Here is a 15,742-nt window from a genome sequence, read left to right on the forward strand (position 1 = left end):
TTTCGATGCGAATATCTCCGAAACTATAAGAGATAGAAAGTTCTCTTTTTTTTTAATTAAATGGTTTCAAAAGTACTACAAAACGGCGAAAAAGTTTTAAAAAATTGTGTGGGTGGGGGGTGGGGGTATGTTGCAAAATTTAAAAAAATTAAAATTTTTTCTTTCGCCATTTTGTAGTACTTTTGAAACCGTTTAATTAAAAAAAAAAGAGAACTTTCTATCTCTTATAGTTTCGGAGATATTCGCATCGAAAGAGAAAAACCGATATTTTTCACAGGGGTGTTCCACCCCCTAAAAGCGCGTAAGAGCACGTATAAAAAAATACGTGTCTCTTAGTTTTAGCTGGAAAACAACATATTCAAAGCTCATCCAAATCGGAGGAGGACACTTTGAAACGGTCCCTTGTTAGTTTAATTTACCCGGTAAAAAATTTGTCACAGATAAACATGAATATATTATAAAATTGCAAACTTTCGATAGCAATATTGCAGCAATGTTTAAAAATTATAAAAATACTATATTTTCTATTAAAAAAATGTTCCTAATTACGAGAATTTTATAATGTTATTTTCGTTGATACCAATAATGCGCGAATTATTAAGTACTTCCCAAATAGCACAGGACATCCTATGGATGTTCATTTTATGTCCATTATACATCCGCACGTCCATGGACATGAAACGGACGTCCATGGTATACATATACATATATATCTCATTTCAGACATCCGTCAGTGGTCAATCTTTGGACGTCTACAGGACGTTCGGTCTTGGACGTTAATGTTTCGCGCGAGTTTTGTCTTTTGTTTCTCGACTGTCGATTTATTGAAGAATGATTGGCTATCACTGCTTTATGTCGCGCGGTAAACTTTCCGCGTCCTGTTGTGCAGAAGCCAATAGTTTTTGCAATATTTTTCTTTTCAAGATTTATTTAAATTACGTTTTTTACTTTTATTTTATCACTTTTTGTAAGAGCAAAAGAATGATTGGCTATTACTGCTTCATGCCGCGCGGTAAATTTTCCGCGTCCTGTTGTGCAGAAGCCAATAGTTCTTGCAATATTTTTCTTTTCAAGATTCATTTAAATTGCGTTTTTCACTTTTATTTTATATAATGCAATATAGATTATAGATAAAAAATGTATGAAGCATTTATATTTTATTAAATGAGATGTCTTAAACTCTAATTATGATTGTACATATTGTGATTTAAAGTATTAAACTTGATATTTATAAATTAATACAGCTGTTTTGACGTATCTGGCTTTTTATTCACGTTGTTACATTAACGACGTTTCGATCGTGAATTACGATCCTCTTCAGGTTTAAAGAGAGACGAACAAGAGCCAAGTAAATAGAAAATGTATCAATATACTGTTGGACTAAATATTTTGTACGTAATAATATTTTTTTGCGTTAATTTACATATATTTTTCGATTAGCAAACTGTATACCATTATACAGTAATTAAGTTTAATTATATGGTAAATATTTACCCTTACATAGCACCCGCCAATCAACTTCCGTTTGACCTTGATGTTGACCTTGACCCCCAAGGAGGTCAAGGTCATTGCCCATTCTCGTCGCTCATTGTTTGTTAAAAAGTTATGAAGAAAATAAGTTTGTATCGGGTTTGCGAATTTCTGTAAAGCACAATATTCTTGTGTGCGTATGGACTTACAAATGATGGAAAATATGGAAAATACAAATGATATGCGAGCAGCAATTCCAAAGTATGGGATATCTGAAAAGCATTACGAACATTATTTAGCAGAATTCTTATTTAAAAGGATGTATGACTTTCCTGTTCGTTTAAATACATTCTTTGATATTATGTTTCAGATATATCCATTAAACGAAAATGTACTTGGCATTGAATCATAAATATATTTGGTGAACGCGGCACATGACATTTCTCCTTAGTTTAACCCAATCTACCACTATTTTTAAGTTGGCTACTTTTGCATCAGACACCCTGTATATATTTAACCCGGGTTAACTGTTCTGTAGAGCAGATAATTTTCCATCATTTGTAAGTCCATACGCACACAAAAATATTGTGCTTTACAGAAATACGCAAACCCGATACAAACTTATTTTCTTCATAACTTTTTAACAAACAATGAGCGACGGGAATGGGCAATGACCTTGACCTCCTTGGGGGTCAAGGTCAACATCAAGGTCAAACGGAAGTTGATTGGCGGGTGCTATGTAAGGGTAAATATTTACCAATTATTTTATTGCAACATTGTTGCAACGTTACGTAACAATATTTCTGAAGGCGGACATTTTACCGTTGCTGGGAAATTGATTTGCAAGATTGCAGCAGTGTTGCAGCAACATTTTGCAACATTTCTGCAATATTGCAATGTTGCAAAGAAATATTTCTGCAATGTTGCTGCAATATTTCTGTGCCGTATGGGCGGATCGACATTGATTTGACATCAGCCTTCTCACTGGGAAGTGAAGGTTCGTCGACTATGAAGATTCGAAGGAGAAGTGAATGAAAAACGGGCTATATTAAGAATGCCTTGGTATTTTATTTATTATGTTTTCCATTGCGCCAATTAAAAGTTTTATTTGCGCAACTGCAGAAGCATTTTTCAAGAGCGGTCCCCTCGGCGAATTGAACGCTCGAACTAAAAGAAAGAGAACGAGAGAAAGCGAAGTGCTTGAAAGATAAAGAGAGAAAACGCCTAAGAAGAACGTCCCCTTTTCCTTAATTACATTTTACATTCTCACGCAACGCATGCTCCTTTTCAGCCATCTGCCGGAACACCGATCGGAGAACGTTGCTCCCGCTGTTTCTAATAATCGCGCGACGGCGATATCGATTGATATCGATGTCGATGGTCGCGCGCGCATAGTCGACGGGCGATGACAGGCAGCGCGGATCAGCAGCAAAGATGGCGCTGATCTGTGTTATGTCAGATTTTTAAAATTGATTTGAACTCCGTCGGGGCCCTTTTCTGTCCACGACACGAGGACGACACGGAAAGACTGGATCCATCCGCTGGCGTTTCTCACGCCACGCCGCGATCGTGTCGCGACCGACGAGCGGTGTCGGGTGGCGATGACCGCGGTGAGTCACGTGTAATATCGCGCGTAGCGTTTCGCACCTAACCTAGGTCGCCCGTTGAACCTTGAACCGTTTTGTCGGGCTTGTCCATTCTCCCCATGGGACACCGCGAGTCCGCGACGAGGTGATCGCCGACTGGAACGCGCCGTCGAAGGGGGAGAAAGAGGAAGGAGAGAGGACGAGTTCCGGTGCCGCGCCGAGCCTCTGGTTCCGGACGAGCTCGGCCCATCTCGCCGACCGTCGCCGGCGGTGACACGTTCGATTGGATGCGGCTGAGAGATGCCGAAGATAAGGATCAAGCAGACGCCGAACAGTCTCTGGTTAAGGCAACGCGAGCTGGGTGTCAGGTTCCCGCTGGGCCACAGCGACGACTTCCACAGGACTCTCTACTCCTCCGTACAGCCCACCACCTCGTGGGACCACGGGGACAATCTGACCGCCGCCAGGCACGGCGGCGTCTTCAACTTGGAGTACTCGCCAGACGGGTCGGTAGCGTGTCTCAGCGACGTCGTGTCGCCTCGGTCGCCCCGGCGCTCGGTCTCACGTCTGGCCAATGTTACAGGTCCCTCCTGCTGGCGGCATGCGAGAAGAAGAGTATTTTAATGTTTGACCCGTTATGTAGGAAGTTGATACATGCGATAGATAACGCTCACAATGACTGCGTCAATTGTGTAAGGTTTGTAAGACGATTCGCCTAAGACCCCTGGTATGGTTGCGGAGGAGGAGGAGGAGGACGGCGAACGGTAGAGATGTGTGAAATATTCTTGTCAATTAGGTTTCTGGACCAGCGTATGTTCGCCACTTGTTCGGACGACAGTACGGTCGCTTTGTGGGACGCCAGGAACTTGAAGCAAAGGATAAGGACTCTTCAGGGACACTCCAATTGGGTTAAGAACATAGAGTACAGTCCGAGCGACAGCTTATTGCTGACCAGTGGCTTCGACGGTAGCATATATACTTGGGATATCAATAGGTAACGAGACAGTCGCGTAACTCGTCCTCTCGTGTTTGCACAACTAATCGCCGCGTCTTACAGTTTTACAGAAAATAGCTTTGTGTACAATCGTGTGTTTCATACGAATGGACTAATGCGAACGAGACTTACTCCCGACACTAGCAAAATGTTAATATGCACCACTTCAGGATATCTCATCATAATCCATAATCTCAAGCTCAGTACGCTAAGTCAGGATTTGGCGGGATTCAAGGTACTTGTCCCTCCAATTCCTCACTCTCTCACGCTCTCGTGAGCTCGACGGCCCTCGAGTGGCTCTCATCGTACTGTTCTTGCAGCCAAATATGTACAGACTGATGCAGTTGTCCCAAACCACCATACCTATCGCGGCGTGTTACACACACCTTTTTGCTCACACTCGTACCCATAATCGGGTAGAGTTCCTCACCGATTTCCCCGCAGGCGACGACGCCGAGGTGATATCGAGCCTGCAAGTTCACCCGCAGGGATGGTGCGCCTTGTCCCGAAACGTCAGCAGCGGTGAAAAATCCGAGGTTCGTTTGCGCGCGTGTCAGATCGCGCATTGCGTTACCAACGTTTACTAACCGCCGTTGAGTCTCATCGACCCATTTATCCCGCAGTGGACCTGCATTCACGACATACAAGAACGCGAGGCGTCCAGCAATGTGGAGCAGGTGAACGAGGGTGAGAAGGGCCGCCTGACGAGACTGAACGTGGACGAGTTCGAGGACTTTCCTCAGTCGCAATCGTCGCGCTCTGGTATGACGTCTTCCTTCCTGATAGAAAATAGGAATCGCGCCCGGATAGTGCAAGACGTAAGGTCCAATTCATTCGACTCGCCTATCCACGTGTCCGCGGACGCGGCGCCGTCGTCGATTAGGTCGTCGCTGACGAGCTGGCAGGTAATAGCGCGTAGAAATCTGCGATCCCAATCGAGAGTTCCGCGCCTGGATAGAAACGCGCTGAGAACGAGCCTCAACATGGTCGAGGTGAATTCGAGCACGAGCGCCGCCGCCGCCGACTCCAGGATAAACGCGATTCACGACGACGACGGTCGAGCAGAGGACCGGCATGTCGACGATAACGACAGTGCGCACGACGCGTCCGAGGAGAACGATTATAGATCTCCCAGACCACACTCTCAGCTCGACGACTTGCGGCGGCGTAACATGATCGACAATTTCACCAGCGGCAACGTGCAGCTGCACGTAAGCACGTCGGACGTGTGGGAGGCGCTCGTGGCAATCAGGGAGGCCCGACTTCGTAGGGAACGGGAGAGACAGTTTTATCCCGCCGCCGAGAGAAGGGACTGGCTACCCAGGTCGAATAACGGCGTGAGCGTGAATCTCCCTCGGTCGTCCCACACGGTCGTGATAATCGGCGACCGTACTCGGGTGCAGAATCTGCAGAACCAGCAAAACTTCCAGACCACGTACGCGATACCGCGGAACCACGAGATCCACCAGAACACACCCAGATTGACGCATTATATCGAGGAGCCCAATGTCGGCTCCGGTTACATCAAGGAACTGTGTTTCTCGGCCGACGGTAGATTGATATGCTCGCCGTTCGGTTATGGCGTACGATTGCTGGCGTTCTCCAGCGATTGCGCCGAGCTGTCTAATTGTGTTCCACCCGCCAACGAGTCTATGCAGCTCCACGAGTTAGCGACACACATTGGCCATTCCGATATTGTTGTTAGCACGAAATTCTCACCTAAGCACTACCTGCTTGTGTCCGGTTGCCTCAGCGGCAAGATCGTCTGGCACCAGCCGGTGGTTTAGCTAAATAGATAATTTGCTCTAGGCACTTTGTTATTTTTTCATTGATAGGTCTCTTGGTAGGTAGATATATTTTTGCCGCTTTGTATACAAGATCACGCTCATTATGCAACATATGTGAGGATCTTTTTGTTAATATTATATAATTTATATGATTATATATATATATGAAATTATATACATATAATTATATTTTTACTTGATATATATATATATATGTATATATGCCTTTTTAATGAATGTTATTTAATATATATTATATCAGTATGGGGTATATAATACATGTATAGATATGTACACGGTTCCACATTTTCTACTGCTTAATTACACTTTCCATCTTGAGAAAAGTTTTGCGATATTTATTTTATGTTTAGGCTTCAGAAGAAGTAAGCTTTGCCGCTGTTCTTAGTTGCACGTCCGTGTATGTAATTCGCGACGGCATGATTCGTGCGCGTGCACACGATAAAACGTATTAAATAAACAATTGTCGCATCTCTTTACCTATTAAATTTATCGATGGTATTGGTGATACGAACAATGGATGGAAAAAAACGCAATACGTTAACAATCGTGTTAATAACGCGGTCAATTTCTTGATATTATTTCGTGCATCAAGTTAACTGTTTGTATCATTTATATTTGCTCGATGAATTATCCTCGCAGTGATTTTATCTCCTCGCGTAAAAACGCGCTGCTATAATTTACCAATCCTGCAAATTCATCCGATCACGACCTACAGATGTAAAGTATCAAATATTTTATTTGCAAAGGCACCAAGTATATCATTCATACATGTACATATAAAGCGTGGTTTGAATAATTTAATTCGTATATTCTAACGCGTTAGTATAATTTTCGCATTAAAGAACAAAATGATTATTAATAGAAATTATCTCGTGGAGAAAACAACTTTATTAGTGAGCTTTAATTTCCTTCTTCGTTTAGATATGACGTGATTTCTGTTTTTGTTTTCGTAAAAAAATATATCTAGATTTTTTTTATTCTATTGGTAGAGATCGTGCGAAAAAAAAAGTATATCAAAGTAGGAATGTATATCGATTAAAAAAATCTTTGTTTAAAAGCTATTATTCTTATTTATTAACATTATTATAGGAAAAGCTTGTAATGCAACGATAAAAACGAAGGATATGAGTATTCAAATAATGAACATTTATATCACCTATCTCTGATTGATAAAAAAAAACGTAGGAAATCAAGAAATAAGTGTGTGCTTAATTTGTAATGCATTGCTTTACAGAAGCACCGAACATTGTATTGTGTTTGATTCTATTAACGAATTATATAAATAAATTGAGAACACAGCTTGTCTAAAAAGTCTCTTAACGAGAAAAATAATTCCATGATTTCCGCTTTTACGTCATTATATTTCACGGCAAATTCTTTGATTAATTTGTTTTTCTTGGGAAAGAAATTTGAAAAAATTTTTTATTTCCTTGAAAACGAAGTTTTGGTCAAAGAATTGCCACTTGTGCATAAAAATGCGTACATATACATATTGTATCGATGAAAATAAATACAACCGGTGACTGATTGTGTTGTAAACCCGCACCATGTCCAAATATGTAATAAACTTTTTTTTATCACATTTTCGTCCAGTCCAGAATTGGCATTTTGGCATTAAAGTTTCCGTAGCTTCATTTTAGTCGTCAGAATTTTCGTTCGTGTCCAATAAAACGGTCGCTAATGGTAGAAAGTGCGGAACATTCTTCATTTCTTATTTCTTCTTTGCACGTAACACCTGTCCAACGCTTTCTCTCGTAAACACGTATTAATAGATTGTAGCAAATAAAAATTGGCAACTATTTTACACACGTTACATTGGCGTATAACGCGTGTGATAACAGTGCTGTAATTTGCAATTTTTTAAGAATTCGAAAATCGGTCATCAAGTCGAATTCGAAACTGTAGCGTGACTCTTTGCAAGAATGATGTATTTAAGAAAATCATGTTTTTCTATTATAATCAATTTACATTACACCCTTTAAATTACATGCAATGTACGTTACTTGAGTTGAAATTTTTGTCCACGAGAGCGACGAAAATGGCATTGCGGCATAACAATATCACGAAATGTTTTAGTACTTTTGTAAGTGAAAATTTTTATGTTCGTCAAAGTTATAATGGCCTTTAATAAGAAGGCTATATTCCGTTGCGCTTTGCCGAGAACATCTGCAGTACATTGTACTATAAATGTGTTTAACACAATAAAAAGGAGTATAATCGGATTACTTATAATCCGGGATGAAATTAATTACCGTCGCAATAGTACAGTAGTTGATTTGCAATATTACATGTATAGCAAATGCTGTCGATCATTTATAAGGATCAATTTTATCACCGAGATAATACGACTGGATATATAAAACTCTGTATATTACCTAAAGTTGTAGAAAGATAATTCAAACCTGTCATTAGACTTGTATCATTAAGAACGGGAAAAGGGGGATGGCATGTCCTGTAATATATATATAAATGTGTAAATATGTTGACGATTATGTATTAAGATAGTAATCTCTGCGTTTAAAGTGTTTTACCGTTTAGTTGTTCGATACGAATTACACCCGTGTATCCTCCAAGTTTTGGATCAGTCATCAGACATTGTATATCAGATCGTAAACAGCGAAAAATCACTTATTATTTTTATGAATCAGTTATCAATTTATCATTTTTATGAATTTTCTATGGCAAACATAACAATTTTTATACACCATTATTCTATTCGAAAAAGATTTATGCAACGCGTTCTAAAACTTTTATATTTTGATACAATTTAAAGCTGTCTTTTCTTACATCTTGTACGTTTTCCATCATTTGGAACGTTAAATTTTTTTTAACAATCCCGTAAATTATAAAAAAATTTGTAGTACAATGATCGACCGATAAGGTCGATCTGCATTATTACATCTAGATCTGGTATCATATGTCATCGTCTTGATTTCCACTAGTTTCCGAATTTTTTTTATGTTCTAATGGTAACTGGTCCGAAATTTTTATTGACAGAAATCGGTATTTTAAAATCATTCACTCGCGCAATATCGGCGCGGAAGTCGTAAATAAAATTACGGAATGTACAGTTTGTGCTCGTGAACGTTAAACGTGCAGCAGATGACATGGATGTGAAGTATGCGTGTGTGTTTTACGCTCATATTTCTGCAGCGGTCAAATTGATGAAACTTTGGAAAATAATTTTTATATATGTAGGATTTTCTATTGCTTCTTTTCACAGAGACTTAGAAAAGTTGTGAGAAGCATCAGAAATTTTAAAAATTGCATAAAATGTAAAACATAAGCTTTTTTTATAAATAATGTCAGTAGATGAATATTTGTAGATTTTTCACCGTTTAATTTCTGAGAACATTTACTGCGGTTCTATTGCAATGCAAATTTTAACACTGCAAGACAACTGTTCGTGGTATTTAAATCTAAAGATACTTTTAATGTAATATATTCTTTTTATATTAAATATAAATTAATTCAGTTCTTAACTTTTTTTATTGGTCATTTTTGTGGACAATTGATATACGTGCAGCATCGAGTTTTTCGTTAAAAAGTCTTAACCTTTTTTTATAAGTTTTCTTAAAAACTAGCCAGTATAAAAATTCTAAAAATCACATGCTGATATTATTTCTAAAAGAGTTTATGTTTCAAATTTTACGCAATTAACATTTCTGATTCTTCTTATAGCCCATTTAAATAAAACCCCTACGCGGGCGTCTCGTAAAAATACGAATTATCGTGAATTTATATGCAATAATAGATAACGGATAAAAATGAGCGTTGTTGGAGATCGTACATAAATTATCTTTTCTTTTTTGTATAACTAGTGACAAGTAGCTTCTATCGGTTTTTTCTCGTACTCTAATGTTAATGTTGTGTACACTAGTTGCGTGTGTGATCGTTTTGTAAGTTGTTTTTTTTATTGTATACAATAAAACCTTGCTTGATATCGTATTTGCGCATATAACTTATACAAGTAGTTCTTAATTCCTGCGCAAACGAACTATAATAAAAAATTCTGTGACAATTACTTGAAAAAAAAACTAATGTGATGAAAATGACTTACATTACACTTTACACTCTTTTAATACTCAGTTCATTAATTTGCGCTAAGCCAATTGTAAATTTTATTAAGGTAATAAATGAAACGAGAGAAAAAGTTTGTCAAAAATTTTTACTATTTTCTTCAAGTAGAATCTATAGGTCGAGCTTTTCTTGATTCTACCGAGAAACAGGACAGTGCACACAACAACTTGGAGACAACTGTGTCAAGATTACCTTTATTATAACAAATATTTTAACTTATTTACAAATATATATGCCAGCACAAAACTCAACAAGTGCCTATTGCTGCAAACGCCTCCTGCACCAGCTGTAAACCGATGTTTGCAAAACTCGATCGGGCTTTCACGTCTGTGTTCTTCTATCTGGTTTAATCGTGATTTTTTTCCCTTGGAATTATATCAATTATCGCGTTATGCATCGTAATGTCGCGATACTAGAAAATACACATTTATTGTGATTATAAGCTCGCACTTCTCCCAGATCATTGTTACAACTTCTTTACGCGACGGATTGCGACACGTTCAATGTTCATGCACCGCAAGAACAATATCTTCCGTTCTCGTTATATGTAATAACATATGTAAACAATTTAAGGCCAGGAAAATATAACCGCGAGCAATATAGGATGTTGTCATTAAAAAGTGTATAATTAATTAACCGATGATAAACTAAATATTGTGTACGTTCCCATACAGCACGTATGTCTAAAAGGTATCTTTAAGACATCTTTAAGGCGTCTTTTAGGCTCGATTTCACCAACGTCGCTTAACTTTAAACTTAGCTTAATTCGTTCTCGGTCTCTGTTCGACTCTTACTTTAGATAAAAGGCAAACGTACGTTAATTAAACCAAGATTAAAATTAAACGATGTTTGGTGAAACTGGGCCTTAGACATGCGTGCTGTATGGGTTTCAACCTCACCGAGTCTTCTTCGGCATAATAATTAATGGAAGAAATAAGTTGAATCGAATTAATTTTTACTCATTTTAAAATTATGTTGACACGTTTGACTTTCAGTTTTTATATAATTTTTATTCTTCTATTAATTATTGTACTAAAAAGACTTACAAAGTAAAATCGAAACGTATACATAACGTTTAGTTTACCGTCAGACAATAAATTATAAATTTTTAACGACAACATCTTATATTGCTTGTTTCTTTTGGCTCTTGACTCTCCAACATATATTTTATGTTACTTTCTTTTAGCGATAACATTTAATATCTTTTTGCACACGATTATAATTCTGATACCAGATACTTAGATTGCACAATTAATTCTATTACTGCAATAGAAAAATTAATGCGCGTATCGACATACGTGAAGTTAATAAAATTCTATTTTCTTCATTAATTAAAAGAGCGCGATAAAAGTGTCAGCGTCATCAAACCATACAAGTTCGAGTTCGGCCTAAAGAAGGGAGCAGCGGCTAACGGTAGTCTACGCAAAGAACACGATTGAGGGTGGATCGAGGTACCAGAATCGCGAGACGCGAGCTTGACAGGCGGATTGTACTACTGTATAGGAAACCAGCGGGTTTTCTCAATGGTTAGTAATGCCTTCCCCGGTGTTAACGCAGTTGAAGAATATTATCGTCTACTATTCCCGAACCATGGTGGAAATATACAAGGTGAACCATTGCGCATAAAGAGAGGGGGTATAATCTTCCTTCCAGCCAATAAGCGGCGTGCTTTTTTGCGTGGCGGCAGTTTGAACGGTCAAACAAATCATAACCCAACCTAATCTTAAAGAGGTATCCGCAAAAAAGCACGGCTCTTATTGGACGGATCGTCCCCACTACTTTTAGGCTACTGCGCGTCCACGGGAATGGTTCACCTTGTATACTTCCACCATGTCCCGAACGATCCTGTGCCGCCGTGAGCCGCGCGGGCGCTCCCAAGACGATCGTCTTCCGATTCCTCCCGGCGCCTATCCGTCGAGGACACGCCGTGCCATCGTCGGAGGACAGGGGGTGCCGGTCACCGCGATCTCTCAGATCGCGGGGCGCGCCGCGATCGCGAGCAGAACGACCCATCCGAGGCTGCTGAGGCGCGCACCGCCGCCGCTGACCGATTCGACCCGATCGCCGCCGCGCTGAAAGTCCGCGCTGGACATCGTGCGGCCGACGTCCAGCGGCGATCTCTTCGACCTCTCCACCAGCTTCAACCTCGTGCTGGTCTTCGACAGGAGCTCGCGCGGCGGCAGATCGACGAGCAGCGGCAGACGGTTCTTCTTGCCGTACGAGGGCGGGATCGAGTCGTTCGCGCGCATCTCTCCCGGGATCAGCGGCGGCAGCTCGCCCTGGAACTTGCCGAACTGCGGCGTTCTGCTGAGGATGTCCGAGGTCAGCCGGCCCTTGCCGCGATGCTCCACGTCCGAGACGGACCTGGCCAAGCCGGTGGGGTCCCGCAGCTTCTTACCGTCGTAGGTGACCAGAACGCCGGAGGAAGAGGACGACGGCAGCTGCTCCGGCCGCGTCCTCCCGATCGGCGGGAGATAATAGGTGTCCAGTCTGAGGTCGGCCGCCATCTCCATGTCGTCGAGATCGTCCAGGCGAGGCGGGGAGACGCGCGTAGCTGGCGACGGCTTCTTCTTCCGCTTTCTGCCGCCGTCGATCGCGGACGCCGTCACCGGCAGCGACGGCACGAAAACGGGCGAGAACTCGTCGATCGTACGATAATCCCCGCTCTTCCTGAGCAGCCCGTCCTGCCACGACCCCGCCGAGAGCCTCTTCTGCGCGACATCGACGGGCGCTCGGTCGACGACGTTTCTGATGATCGGTTTGAAGCCGCTCTCGATGACGATGGAGTCGGGATTGAAGCCGGTGTTGCGCGCGGGTTTCAGAAGCTTCCACGAGGAAGAAGAAGAAGAGGAGGAGGAGGAGGAGGAAGAGGACGAACCCAAATGATTCTCGGAGGAAATCTCCGAGCCCAAGCCTACCTTCGCCTCGAGTTTCGCGCGTTGCTTCGAGTCGATCTTCGCCGCGAGTTTCTCGGACGTAGGCTTGTCGGCCGTCGTCCTCGGAGTCGTCTTCAGCATCGCCTTCAGCGTCGTTATTGCGACGGGCGGCCGGTAAACGGACTTTTTGCGCTCGATGAGGATCGGCCGCGGCGAGGAGGACGGGAACGAGAACGGGAACGGCAAGGATAACGCGCCCGTTATCGTATTGGCGGCCTGCTGTAACGTCTGCAACATCGGATGGCGCGTTATTGTCACCGGTCGGCGGATGATCATCAGTTGGGTCCTCGGCGGTTCGGGCTGATGATAGTAACGAGAAGGGGGCGGAGGAAGCTGATGGCGGACGTAGTGATGGTAATTGCTCGCGTAATGATGCGGCGCTCGGGAAAACGGTAGCTGGGTGTTGCTGATGGCCGCCGTTACGTAGGGCAACCTCGTCCCGTGACTCAGTGACGGTCGCTGGTGATCTGCAACGAGGTTAGACAATTCCTGGTTAGTGGCGGTATGCTGAATATCCCGCGCGAGCTCCGTGAGATGAGTTCCAGCGTGAAGAGATGATGACGGTTCGTGAACGATCGTGGTCGAGCGATGTTGCTGCTTTTGCTGCGACTTCTGCTGCTGCTGCTGCTGCTGCTGCTGCTTCTGCTGCTGCTGCTGCTGCTGCTGCTGCTGCCGTGGCAGAGCTTCGTCAGCGCGATGCGCGTCCTTCGGACGTGCCCCGTACGAGCTTTCGGACGATGATGATGATTGCAAGCGATCGTAATTGTTATTCGTTAGTAGCTGCGGATGCGAGACGCTTAGCTTGCTGTTAGTCGCCGAATGATGATGGGGGTAACGGTGGCCGTATTCGCGGTGAGAATGATGGGCATGCTGTTGATGAAGGAACTCCGCCGTTGGCGTTACCTTGCTCGGCACGGCAATACTCGCGCCGTACTCCAGGTCCTGGCGGTCCTGGTCCGGCTCCGCGTACACCTCGTGCTTCTCGCTGGCCGCCGGCTGCGCCGACGCCTCGCTAGCGTCGCAGCTGTCGAGAACGTTGATCTTCCAGCCCAGGTAACGATGCGTGAAGCACTGGAAGAAAGAGGAGAAAGGACCGACTTGCGGAATCTTCCGGTGCGAGATGAGAAATATATCCAGATGCCGGATTACCTGATAGTACACCGTGTCGGGGGTGTGCTCGTCGGGTGTCCACTCCACGATGCCCGGCTCGCCGTGGTCACACAAGAGGGTCAGGGTGCGCTGGTAAGCCCCGAAGGACGCGAACTCGTCCGCCTCCGGTGCATTTTCATCGTGCACCCAGTTGCAGAGGCGACCCACGCCCGTGGGGGTGACCTTGCCGCGTTGCCGGCGCACGCCGGCGAATATCTTCACTTTCTGTCAAGATCAGAGAGCGAACGACCGTTACGATTCGCGTTTCATCCGGGTCTTTCTGTTCGCGCCGGCGTCTACGCTCTCTATCAAGGACATCGTTCAGTTCGTGAAGATTATTAACCCTTAAACTACACACTATCTATTTGAGACATACGCTACACATGGGGTCAATCTGACCCTCGCTAGTTTAAACAATTGCTGCAATGATACTATTCATTTTTTGATGTTGTAAAAAATTAGACATGTTATATTAACATTAACATGTATAAGGATAAACTTGGTTCGAGCCATAAATAATGATTGCAATAATTTAAAACAATTAAAATGTAGAAAGAAGCTCAGAAAATGCCGTTTTTTACTTAAAATTCAATAACTTTTTCATTTATAATATTTTAACCTAAAAATTTAACTGGATACTCATCCCAAAAAAGGTATTTACTTTGACAACCGAAGGTGTGATATTTCGGAAAAATTGAAGGCACATTTTTACTGGTCATTGCAATAAAAATTAATTAAATAAATTAGTAAGACTCGTATGTGTTAAACACAAATTTCAAAGAATTTAAAGGACTCAGAGCCGTGACAGGATGGTAGTGTCTAAATATTCTATTCTAAATTTATTGCGAAAAACCCCGGCCGAAGTGATATTTTTGAACCTCTGAGTCCTTTAAATTCTTTGAAAAATTAATTATATTATTCGTCTTTTGCGTGTAAAATGTTTTTTTTACAAAATATATGATAAATAAAGGTTGAATACATTATTTCAATACAGCAATCTGGCGTATGCTCCGAGTTCTCAAATTATACGCCATCTAAAAGTATATTATAATTTATGTTAATAACTAATTTAAAAAATCACACGGTATTTAAATTAATACTTACATTTTTCTAGTTGAAATGCATTAAAATTAAACAAAAAAAAATTATGAAAAAATTCCTCCCAATATTCGTACACTACACAGGGGGTCAGATTGACCCCAGCGTTTTAAAGCGTCTACTTTGAACGGCTGTCACTAGTCAACTAGCACCTTGGGACCCACAACTAATGTGTAGTCTTAAAAAGGAAGACATCAACTAACAACAAATGGCGCCATAAGTCCCAACTTCACATTTTATATAGGAGATATTTAAACGCAAACTTTTGTTGGGGTCTCCTGGACCCCGGGTGTAGTTTAAGGGTTAAATAGCTATATATTTAACTGGGGGAGATTCGAGATCCGAGTTACACGGCAACGTGGGGGGCTTCTCTCAGTCACTTGCTTTACCGCGGAAGTATTATACTATAAATATAGCAAGTCCATTTTAACATTTTGCAAATCAAAAACAGAACTAATGTTCCTTTCTTCCGGGAACGTTTTGCATGCAAGACGATTTACCGCTTTCTCCTCGGCCGTTTTGTGATAGTAGCCGCCTATCGGGTCGTCGGTGATGTAGAATGGATGATAACGCGCCGGGAAATTGGGATCCTCGCCGCCTTCCACGACGAAAGTGTATCTT

General features: G+C 42.2%; 2 protein-coding genes across 2 annotated transcripts in view; one reads left to right on the forward strand and one right to left on the reverse strand.

Annotated features, from left to right (window-relative positions):
* The first annotated feature begins 2,673 nt into the window (after positions 1-2,673).
* LOC105558279 (DDB1- and CUL4-associated factor 10) lies at positions 2,674-6,022 on the forward strand. Its single transcript, XM_012005868.1, has 6 exons — positions 2,674-3,562; positions 3,640-3,753; positions 3,853-4,050; positions 4,114-4,285; positions 4,371-4,586; positions 4,674-6,022. Exons 1-6 carry the CDS (start codon positions 3,357-3,359, stop codon positions 5,835-5,837), a joined length of 2,070 nt encoding a protein of 689 aa, XP_011861258.1. The 5' UTR covers positions 2,674-3,356; the 3' UTR covers positions 5,838-6,022.
* Positions 6,023-10,009: 3,987 nt separating this feature from the next.
* LOC105558288 (protein Skeletor, isoforms B/C) overlaps positions 10,010-15,742 on the reverse strand; it is a 28,393-nt gene continuing 22,660 nt past the window's right edge. Inside the window, exons 11-13 of the mRNA XM_012005878.1 lie at positions 15,622-15,739; positions 14,024-14,248; positions 10,010-13,945 (exon numbers count right to left, since the gene is read on the reverse strand). Coding sequence (XP_011861268.1) covers positions 11,909-13,945; positions 14,024-14,248; positions 15,622-15,739 — 2,380 coding nt within the window. The 3' untranslated portion in view covers positions 10,010-11,908. The remainder of the gene's footprint in view (positions 13,946-14,023; positions 14,249-15,621; positions 15,740-15,742) is intronic.

The sequence above is a fragment of the Vollenhovia emeryi genome, unplaced genomic scaffold, assembly GCF_000949405.1.
Source record: "Vollenhovia emeryi isolate VEMERY1.0 unplaced genomic scaffold, V.emery_V1.0 DF939359.1, whole genome shotgun sequence".
Taxonomy (NCBI): Eukaryota; Metazoa; Arthropoda; class Insecta; order Hymenoptera; family Formicidae; genus Vollenhovia; species Vollenhovia emeryi.